The sequence below is a fragment of the Cariama cristata genome, unplaced genomic scaffold (assembly GCF_000690535.1).
Source record: "Cariama cristata isolate BGI_N322 unplaced genomic scaffold, ASM69053v1 scaffold4901, whole genome shotgun sequence".
NCBI classification, from domain to species: Eukaryota; Metazoa; Chordata; class Aves; order Cariamiformes; family Cariamidae; genus Cariama; species Cariama cristata.
The window spans coordinates 5,026-16,645 of record NW_009600914.1 but is presented as its reverse complement, the minus strand read 5'-3'; the positions used below and the strand labels follow the sequence as shown (position 1 = coordinate 16,645).

At 36.5% G+C, this 11,620-nt stretch overlaps 1 protein-coding gene across 3 annotated transcripts in view; it reads left to right on the top strand.

Annotated features, from left to right (window-relative positions):
- ZDHHC14 (zinc finger, DHHC-type containing 14) overlaps positions 1-11,392 on the top strand; it is a 111,741-nt gene extending 100,349 nt beyond the window's left edge. For 2 of the 3 annotated variants that reach the window (XM_009710220.1, XM_009710219.1), the window contains exons 8-9: positions 976-1,078; positions 10,130-11,392. In XM_009710220.1, the coding sequence (XP_009708522.1) occupies positions 976-1,078; positions 10,130-10,531 (505 nt within the window). In that variant the 3' untranslated portion in view covers positions 10,532-11,392. The remainder of the gene's footprint in view (positions 1-975; positions 1,079-10,129) is intronic. The other variant, XM_009710221.1, reaches the window with a different exon arrangement.
- The last annotated feature ends 228 nt before the right edge of the window (positions 11,393-11,620 follow it).

The following is an 11,620-nucleotide window of genomic DNA, read 5'->3' as shown; positions in this document are numbered from 1 at the left end:
CTTAGTAACTGGAATGATAAACCCTCCAGTTAAAATTTGACATCCTGTGGCAAAATTTGTAGTTTTCCAGATGCAAAGTAGCATTGTTCAGGTCACAGGAAAAACAAAAACAAAACCGAAAAACTTCAGATGAATTGAAGCATAAGCAGTTCAAAAGTTTTTTTGTTTTGTTTTTTTTTAATGGAAGTGATATGAGCTAATACACATGTAGAATGTAGTACTTGGGGCTGTGCATTGTGCTTTTTGTGAGTATTAACTAGCAGAACCTAAGTGAGGTTTATAGTTCTCAAGTTGAGAGTAAAATTGTATGTGGAATTTTAACAAAGTCTTTAGCTAGGTCAGATTATTCCATTCTATATTTTTTTATAGTCTTATGTAGATTTTTACTTCTTTTTATTAATTTCTCCACAAAACATTTTCTTAGATGGAAATAAGAAATTTTATGAGAGCATCACTTTGGTAAGAATGATGGAGCACTATAAGCAGTGTTAAGTAGCTGTCATGAAAAACCTGGCAAGTTGTCTGAACAAAAGTTGCTCTTTCTTTCTGAATTTTGTGATAAAGTAGCTTTAATTTAGGGGTTTGGAGACTGGTAACAAAAGAACCTTCAAAACAGATACATAATCAAAGTCATTAGTGAGTTTTGTAATTTGTTTTCACACCTGTGGCTTAAAATTCTTGGGTTTCGTGGTATCTGCTGGTCAGCTTCTAAATCTTTTGTCTAAGATAAAAATTCAGAAAAGTAGCAGTACATATGACTATGTGGCAGGTAGTATTACAGGGAAACAATTACCTTGCTGATGAGTAGAAAAGAAGTCTTGTACTTCAGTTGAATAAAAGGGGAAGTTTGAAGGCTTTGGCGAAGTACCAAGATCTGTTGTATGATAGAAAATTTTTCTTTCTTTTTATCAAGAGGAGGTAGTTATTGATCAGAAATATCTCTAACACTTTTTCTTTATTTTGATTATTCCATAGCTTAATTGACAGAAGAGGATTTATACAGCCAGATACACCACAATTAGCAGGACCATCAAATGGCATTACTATGTACGGGGCCACACAATCTCAGAGCAACATGGTAGGAATCATCCCATAGTGTTGTTCATCAAGATTCCTGTGAATGTTTTCCTTCTCCACTTTCATGTGAACTAATCAAGTAATAACTAACTGGATACAGCTGACACTCTGGGTGGAATGACTTGTTTATTAACAGTAAAGAAAAAAAAACAAGGCTCTTTTTAATGTATGTTTCACACAGTGTAATAGTTATTGCTCATGGATTCTAAAAAAAGAGAGGCTTTTCTACACTGTTGATTTACTGAATATACTGGCGTTTTGACTTGCACTGTTGACACCTGCTGTGTTTTGAACTGGAATATTCAAGTATCGTGGACTTGCTCTGGTTCATCATTTTCCAGCTAATTGTTATTTTTGTATGGCACTTTCTTCATACTCTGTTTCCTTCTTTGCTTGTACACTGCGGTTTTGCATAGACTAATGTGTTTTAAAAAGCAAAGACAAACAAAGAGGAGTTTCTAGGGGAGAAGTATGTTGAAGAAAGAGCAGGAGAACACTGAACTTCCAATGAACAAAAAATGGCAACTGGATTGTTACAACAAAAGCTTTTAAACATCTTTGAAACTGTGCCAATAGTTTTTACTTTGTTTTTTGCTGGTAGCATTGGCTATCATAATGGAAGATAGGATTTCCAGTGCCAAGAAGAAGAGAATAACTGGAAAGAGATCTTTTTCCAAAGGCAAGCATCTTACATATGTGCATATTTCTGAATTGTTATCCACATATCTTTATATTATGTGGGTTCTAAGACTTTGTCAAAGAAGCCATGAGTTATGGACACCCTCCCTCTGCCAAAACAGAGGTGGCCACAAGGCCGTCTGACATAATTCAGCATTTCTTTCGAACAAAAACAGAGAAGACTCACTCTTCCCAGACAGATTAGTTTTAGTGTCACTGATAATCTGGTACAAAAATTTTGCTGTAGTTCCTAAACTGTTTTTACTTATTATTTTGAGGATTAAATAGAAGATTTGTTAGTCTCCTTAATGAGAAAATGTATTAGAGACACAGTATTACCTCTGAATCTTCTGTGAGGTGCAGTTGTGCAGAACAAGGTAATGCTCCATGCAAATTTTACTCAAAAAAAAGTGACTCTGAAAAGAGAAAAGGGTGGGTTTTTTTTTTAAAAAAAAAAAAGGAGAAAGCAAATCATAGAAATAGCCTGAGGTCTTTGAGGGATTACCCAAACTTTCTGACTCTGTCAAGGCTTCTTATTTGTGAAGATCATTAACCCACAATAAATCCCTGGCATTAAATTTTCTTAATGTTATAAGAATTATACTTGTATTGTAAGAAGATGCTGTCATTATTACTAGATATTAATGAGAAAATCTTGTGCCAGTTTGATAGAAAATTGACTAACCTTGTCTTTGGAAATGGAGAAATCTGTTATGATACTACTTTAAGTCAAACAGGTGGCTGTTATAATTTTAGAGTGTAATACCTGTAATTACACAAATGCTTCAAGGATTTCAACTTCTTATGTCCTAGAACATCACACTACTCAAGCTGGGAAAGGCTTATGTTTTTTTAACAGTTATCAGAGTCACTTGGAAGTGTGCAGCTTTCATTCCTGAAAATGATCTCTCAGAAAAAGCTTGAAAAATGTAATACATCGAGTTTGGTATGGAGGAATATCTTTAAGACTGTGATGCCATTTTTCTCAGGGTATTATTCCTGGTCTGTATCCAAGATCAGTTGGCTTCTAGTGGCAGCTGGCTATCAGCATTAAAATTTCTCCCTTGAGTTTTGTTGCAAACTGTTAAAGACCTGCTTAGTTTCCCGGTCTCTCTAGCACTATTTTCTCTTCCCTATTTAAAATCTTGCATTCTTTCCTGAGTTGTTTGAAGCATTAGAAATTATAAATTCATTTCCTGCTGGCAACAATGCAGTGGGACGTAACTTTGCCTCTGATTTTGTTCTTGTTACACATTTCTGTTTTTCTAAGGTTAATGTTTTTGCTCTTCTCAGCAGACTCTCTGCCTACTCTCACGTCCCCATATCTCCTTATCTCATAAAGCAGCAAACAACAAAAATGATTTCCCTATTTCACAGTGAAGATCTCAATCTCATCCACATATCAGACTTCCTTTTTTTTTCTACCAAACCTAATTCACCTTACTGCTAGCTTAGTTGTTTTCAGCCATTCTGTTCAGTTACCAGATTTCCTGTTCTGATTTAAATTTAGACAGAAATAATCAAGTAAAACTTCATCATTCTATTTAAATCTTTTTCCCACAAAGTGACCCCTGGTACTTTTCCAGGCTTTACAGTATCTGTTTCTCTCAGCTTTCTTCTCAGTACACAATCTTACATTCTTCTGAAGAAGTTTGGGAACAGGAGCGCTGGGAACACCAGCCATTCGCTTGTTCTCTTGTCCTAAAAAGGACCACAGAAGATTCTTGAGTGAAAGGCAGGGGAGTACACGTTATGGCAGAAGTAAAACAAGGCATGCGGCATCCCATTGTTTGATTTTTCGTTGGTGGTGGGTTTTTTGGTTTTGGTGGTTTTTTAGGAGGAGGAATCTCTGCAAGATTCTGTAGGATCCCTCTTGCTATAAGTTCAAACATCAAAATTTCCTTTGGTGGTTGATGGTTTAAATGATAGACGAGCTCAAGCCCAAGACTCCAGTGGAAGGAAAATAGTAGAGGGAAAGTCTCTGTGGAAGGAAAGGTTTCCTTTTTACCTCCTGTCCCCACTGACAAAGATTAGGCAAAAGGTGGAATATGATTCAGTTTTCCCTTCTGGAAGGTTGCACACCTCTTGGGGAAAAAGGCAGAGACATAAGATGAACAACACTTTCTTGGAGGTGAGGCAGGTGGACCACAAAGAACTGGCAAGTTTGAAGGGGATGTACGTGGTACTGCAGCTTCGATTATTATGGTTTCAGATAAGGACAGGCAAAGTAAAATTCCTCAACTTAAGAGCATGTGTAGATCATAGTCTTAGTCCATAAACTTTTTAAATGGCAGAGGTTTAGGCATTTATACATCATCAGAGATAATTACACTATTTTAGCAAGTTTAATGCTTCTGAGTACAGGAAGTAACTTACTAGAAATCTGAACTGTGTTCCAGTACACCTTTATGGTGTGTCTCCCTGGATTTTATTCCAGAATGCATTGCATCTTCTTATCCCTACCTTGAATCTTACTGTCTAGATGTTATACTACTTAATCCATACAGACTAAAATGTCTCTCCTGCTCGTTGATATTAAAGGAAGTTTTTAATGAGCATTTTCTCTCACACTTGTCTTCTCTTACTCCTTCCTTTCCCTGTTTCCTTTCCTTCTCTTCCCTTCCCTCAAATCTTTTACTCAGTGACTTGTGTGTTTCTAAATAGAATTCTTCTGCCTCCCTCAGCTAGCCTCTCATCATTCTTTAAATCTCTCTGGGTTGCTTAGTATTATATTCTGCTTTCATTTATTTTAATAGGTCTTTTAGCGTAGCATCACTTTTGCATTTAAGCTCAAAATAAATATCAGGCTAAGTTTAAACTTGCCAGACACTTGTTTTCAGTGCAATACATTATCTCTTATTCAGGATACCATTTGCGGGGCACTATTTTTGTATTTAACAGCTTTTGTGGTAATTTTGCCTTTGAGGCTTTGAATATTTCATATAGGAGCTACCCTACTTGTGCTAGTGACTCAGTTTGTCACCATCTCAGAAAGTCAGGGTTGTTGCTATAATCAGTGCTTCATAGACCCATACTATGATTTTATTTTTTTCTAGATCTTTATAAAAGAGCTTTTTCCTCTGTTCTCTCCCCTGTTTTACTAAGACCTGAAGTTGTATTTACTTTTTTGAAGGCTGGAAGCACATGTAATTATTTTTTTCCTGGTACACTCCCAGTGTTTTTAATCTCTTTTCCAATATAATTTGAAATTAATCTGTTAAATTCTTTAACCAGCTTCTTAATATTCTTATCCACATGACAAGCATGGTCACTTGGAGCTCATAATCTGTAGATCTGATATTTCCAAGATATTTCCCTGTTGCATTTTATTGCTGATTATTTTTACAAGCTCTTCATTAGTTTGATTGACCAAGTATCTTTCTTCTCATTCTTAAGAAATTTTTGTTCACATAAAATGCAGTATCTCATCCATTATGAAATAGTAATTTTCTCTGAATTTTGTTCTTTCTTTCTCTTTCATTTTAAGGTTTATTTCCTTTGTTTTCTGAAAAAAGTTCTTATTTCACCATAAACCTATCCGCTACCATTACGTGGATCTGCACTTCTGTAGTACTTAGCTTTCTCTTAAAAGCCTGAGTTGATTCTTGAGTTTTTATCAGGGTATTTTATTCTTTAGTGATCCATTATGAAGAAATACAGAATCTGACTCCATGTACTTTTTTTAGAGGAATGAGTTTGGTTATTTACTATGATGTCTCCAGGAATTCTCTAATGCCTTATAAAGTGATAGATTTTGCTTCTCTCTGCCTCTCTGTCAGGACAGAGAGACTTTCTTTTTAAGAAATTCACTTGTCCTCCTGCATTCCTAGGTACCTCTTCTTCAGTGCTTAGGTAGTTTCTTGTGTGCCAAATTCCCTTCTTTCCAGTTGTCCCTTTGTTTTCCTGGATGCAAATTCTTTAGTTAGTGTTTGTTTTCCTACTTAGACGTACCACTGAAAATTGTAGGAGCCACAATAGTGCATGCATAACATTTGTTACCAGCGAGACATGCAGGAAAGTCCTCTCTTAAATGTTCACATCAGTATTTCTAGCACTGATCTGGAAACAGGAATCCAGCTGCTCCAGGGAACGCGAACTCTGACCATCCTAGCGTACTTTTTCCTTTGCTTTTCATATTCTCATTATTAGGAGTAAGTAAGTATTTCTATCATGACAGTAAAAGGATCAGCCAGGATAGGAGCCTCGGTTCGCTGGGAGTTTTACGAGTGTGTTTCCTCGTATATTTACTCTGGTACTTCACAAATATAATTTATCATTGCCCGAAATGGAACTTAGGGCTTTTATCAAATCAACATGGCTACAGTCAAGGTTGACACAGGTTTTTCATTAAAGTATTTTACTTTGCAGTTAAAATGGGTTAAGGGCACATGCAGTAATTCCACTTCAGCATTTTCTTTGGATTGAGGTATGTTTTAGAAGCATATTTAGTGCATATTTACTGCATTTTTGTTCACTTCGCAGAGCAGTATCACAGCACATGAACTAGATTTCTTTCAGAAGATGTGCTCCCGGCATGCACCCAACATGCTCTAACCATTCACAGACATTCAGTCCGTAAGAACAAACAGTAGCTAGTCTGAAGTAAAATCCCTTCAACAGGTTAATTTCCCCTTTGGCTTCAGAAGCGTTTCTCTTCATAGATCTACTCCTGGTCCACCATGCTACTTGCTAGTGGAGAGCCATTGGCTCGGTATCTGCAATACCATCATTTTGAGTGTGAAATCCTACAGCTTTTGGAAACAGTTATACAGCTTCATCCCTCCACTCTTTACCCATCTGTTGTAGCCATCTAGTATGGTATTTCCACATCCTTTCTGTTACTTCCTAGCACTGTCATTCAGTGCTGTCGGTCTCCTCTGAACTTTTTGTTGGTTGTATTTTATCCAGAGATGCTGAGAAAATTCAGCTTGCTTTTCTCCGTCTTTTGAGAACTGTAACAATTACTAGTGTTTCAAAATTTTTTAACAAAGTTAATTTAAAATTCAAAGTAAATAGTCTCTGGCTTTGGCATTAGAAATGTGAAAAATACATTGCCATGTACAACAATTATGTTAACATGTTTGTTTTCTGTAGCTTAGAAAAAAAAATAATCCAGTTTTCTTCAGGAAAAAAAAAGAAAAATATTGTTTCCTTAGTTGTTTGTATTTATTATTTGTGAAATAAACACAGAATTTTAGGTTTTGTCTAATTTGCTTTAGTTTGTGCATTTTGATCTGTAAATAAATACAGAGATGGCTAAAAATTTCTACGCACGTATATAACTGAACTTCTGTACTTGTAGAACTTACTAAACTTGTCTTACCTTCCAAATCTGCTGTTCCTCTGAAACAGTGGAAGTTGTGAGTGGAAAATAAAATCAATAGATCTGAAGTAAGAAGGTACTGGTGGAGTAATTCCTACAGTAGATTTTCAGCTATTTAGGTTTCAGTGCTTGGCTTCCTTTTTGTTACAATCATAGGCTGTTTTAATTTCATTTGAAATGCTGGTGTTGAATAATTCACGTGATTAATAGCCGTTAAGACCTTTAGCCCTAAATTTCATTTAGTTCTATGGAATCAAGGAAAAACCACCATGCCAGCCCTATAAACAAATGTGGTTTTCTCGTTTAGTTTTGTGTTGGCTGTTCAGACTCAAGAATAGACTACCTGTATAGTATGTGTTGTTTTTATCAGATGTTTTTGAGAGCTTCTTTGAACGCATCTACCTTTTCTAGGATAAACCCCACTGTAGTTCACTTTTGAAAGCTGTATTTTCCTAAGATAGTTCACGCTGATCACTTAAATAGAACAAAAAAAAAAAAGAAAACCTGAAATGTATCTGAGTCAGAGGAGAGGTTTTAGGGAAGTGACAAGTGCATTGAAAAAGAGAGATGGAGCACCTGAAAAAGTTTTGTAACACTGTTTAATGGAGCTTTATGAGGCTACTTTGTCTTTTCGATATTGATTCAGTTGAAAAGCACTAGAGTTTGGTAAGAAGAAAATTAATTCAGACTATACAATGAGTTTAAGTAAATTGCCTTCAGCTAATTTAAAACTGTGTACTTCTATTGCCTGGAACACATTAATGATTTCCTTTTGAAGATTGGTGCTGAAGCTTCACTAAAGCAATAAGTCAGCTGCTAACGTTATTTGTTTTCAATGTACCCCAGTGGTTATAGGCAGTCCTTTGTTATTTAACATGCTCTTTGGCTACTGCTTTTCAGAGAAGATGGATTTTGTTGGTCTTTTTGAAGTTTGAAAATTCAGTTAATGGATTTTTAAGGTCTGCATCGTAAGGTTGGTTGAACGGCTATAGTTTAATTGAAATAAGCAGGTGTGAATAACAGTATATTAATCAAGAATGAGTTATTCACACTGAATTACTAATTGAAAGCTTGACTTGAAAAGATGCTGACAGTTTTCTTCTCAGTAAGGTACTTATGCAAGGTTTTGGCTTTAAGCCTGTGAGTAATCCCTCTGAAATTAGATGGGACCACTTCAGTTGTTTGACTGGGGCTGTTCATTGTTTTGTGGGAGAAAAAATTACTTACAGTGTATATGAACTCAATTTATGAAATGGGAAGTCAGTGCATTTATCTCCGAAAGCATAAGTGTCGGAAAATACATAACCAAGATTGAACTTCTGCCTGTCAAAAAGTAGTTGGTCTGGGAGTCCTAAGCCACTTAGACATGTTTAAAATACTACCTGTCACTGTGACCAAGTAGTCTGCTTGCACACTTGCTGAAGGTAATATGTGTGCAGCCATCATTAAGCTATTCAGTGGTGGAATTGGAGGACCTGAAAATGTCAGAAGAAGCATTCATAGTGATGGTTTTCATCATACAGTAAAGGAGGGAAAAGTCTTTCCATGAGTTTGCATAGAGTCTATCACAGTAGCTTATTGAACTCAAATGGGCATTTTAGGGAATTGCTGTAATGTTAGAAGCAATGGTTATGATTGGGAATATCTTGAACAGATGTTGGATTTGTAATGTCTTTCAGTAATTTGATATAGATCAAAGAAGTCAGTCATAAAGCAGAACATATTGCTTTAACAGAATCCTTGAAATAGCAACACTGCATAAGCGTGTTTTACCTCTGGATATATTTTTTTATTCTGCTTGCTTGCTTCCAAGTTTTCTTTGCTGCATTGGATTTATAGTTGTATTCATTGATTGTAGTGTTTCTCTTGCACAGCAGAACAGTAGTATGGCATATGAATCTAATAGGATTTTGAAAATCTGCAGATGTATAACTGATCAGGCTATGAATTAAATATATATTGTCCTTGGAAGCTCTCAAAAATCATGCCAGTTTGTGTTAAACTTAATTTGGCAGCAGGTGTATGACGTGCTTAGCTAGCTGGATGTTATTGAAACACCTTGTGTCTTGTCATCTCAAAGAGTGAATGATAATTTTGACTGCACAGTTCTTAGGAATGATGTAGAGCCAAAAGTGTTCCCGGTAGTACTCACTGAGCTTAACTGGATTTATATAATGCTGAATTTGGCTTGTTATTGTGAAAGTGCTTGCCAGAAAACTTGTGTTTTGTACCTTGATTCTTCACATTGTCAAGATTAAAAATCAAGAAATAGCCTAAAAATCATGGAAGTTGATATCAGATTAATGCATCTACAGTGCTGCCTAATTTCTACACACCTTCTAGAGTACTGAGTATAGTGTAGTATATTCTCTGGAGTGTATATATAATGTATTAAATGGGGAGGGGAGAAATTTTTACAGTAAAGGCTGTATTGTCAGCTGTATCTGTACAAAACCACCTGCATCAAAGGAATTCCTGTTCTGGAAAACTTTTGTGGCACCTTAATTCCTACATGTGAAGACTAATTAAAACTTGCTTAGCGTTTTCCAACTTGGAAAGATGCTTGGATTATGCATTTTGGCCTCTCTGAGCTGATCTAGGGTAAAATGAGAGTAGTGTGGAACTGATTCACCTCACCTGGAATCGGGGAGGTTTTGAGGTGCCCGATGCAGTTACTTACAGACAGACGGTGCAGCTGGGCTTTCCAAGTGGCTTCGAAAAAGAATAAGCAAAGCATTTGAATTGCAGTACTCACAAAATACTATTTTAAGGTTACCAAAACCCTTAAGTGAATATTGTGAATGTTTATTATTATTTCCTTTAATAGTATTCCAAAGCCCTGGCTCAGTTATGCATGCTTTTTTTTTTTTTTCCTCCTGGGCAGCATGCAATGGGATTTTTGGGTGGCTAACCATGGAATGATACTAATGGCTTGCTTTTTTTTTTTTCTCTTCACATCCCATTCTTCTTCATACCTTTTTGTCCATATTCTCCCTTTTTTTCCTCTGTTTTGTTTGCCTTATATGATTTTGACACCCTTCCATTCTACAGTGCGACCAAGATCAGTGCATTCAGAGCACTAAATTCGTTTTACAGGCTGCTGCCACCCCCCTACTCCAGAGTGAGCCAAGCATAACTAGCGAAGAGCTACCTTTACCAGGAAAGACTTCTATCAGTGGGCCTTGTGCAACTCTAACTCTAGGGCAACCAACACCACCATCTTCTATGCCAAATCTCACATCAGATACAGGTTTGACAGACATGATACCATTAAAAGAGGAACACGAAGGTCATCAGTTTCTCACTCCTGAAGAAGCTCCATCACCCCCTGGGATGCTGCCAAGTGGAAGTCCTATTACACACAGCCATACCATGCACGTCCTGAGCCTAGCCAGCCAGGATTCATTGCATGAAGACTCAGTACGTGGTCTCGTGAAGCTTAGCTCGGTTTGAACAGCTTTTTTTGAATGTTGCACCATTTCTTGGTGTCTATACAAATCTCTGCTTAACAGGAATGACACTGCAGTACCACTGTAAGACTTTGTAACATGCCTATAATGGAAACTTTATCACTTAATGGAGTCTACTAAAAAGACAAGTTAATTTTTCAATGGAGCTATGACATTTTTTTGACCAGGTTATTAATGGTTGTGCTTTGATGGTGACTGCATTTTATTTTTAAACAAAACCAGAAACGGTCAGTAATCTTGTTTCCTGAAGCTTGGGTACAGCAAGTTGGAAGTCGGCCTCTAACAAACGCCATGTACAGTACAAAAGAGAGATTCTTGGATGTAAGTGTCATGCTCTGTGTTCTATGCTCTTGTAATACACACTTGTTAAGGCTTACCACACTTGTGGCCAGAATGATCTGCACTTACATGTTATGCTACTAATATTTGAGATAGAAAATTGCCATTCCATTTGTTAATACAAAAAAAAAGACTGCAGATATGGATTTGCATGCCACGCTACAGTATGTGTTACAGTGGTGTTGGTATTAAGAGAAAGTGCTGCTTTTTTATTTGTGAATTTCAAAGTGCTGTTTCATTTAAAGACAGTACAACAAACAAATTAATGGACTGTATTATTTTTTCAATTTATTAAAGTTTATTTTAAATTAATCAGTGGTGCCTAGAAGATGGAGAATTACTGATTTGATCATGTTGCATATCATTTAACCTTCTGTTTAAGTGTTTAGAGTGAGGTATTGTGTTGTGCCATACCACGAGATTCTTCCACTCCCTAATGTGATACAATTACCTGTGGACCTCCAATAAAATGACATCCTCTATTTCTTGGACATGTGTACAGTTATCCTTGCACAGTTTTCCTGGGGAAAGAGGGGGAAATCATGACTTGTTGACATAGTTTGTAAAGATTCAACTGGAATATGTTTACATCATGAAACCGGAGCTACAGAGGAGAAGAGCTGGTTACAATTAGGAATGCTTCAGCGTCTTTTATGGTTTTATTTGAGATGTGTATTTGTTGCCATAAGAGGTCTGTATTTGGAAACAGTAGAGTTAGCCTCTGCTTGGGCTG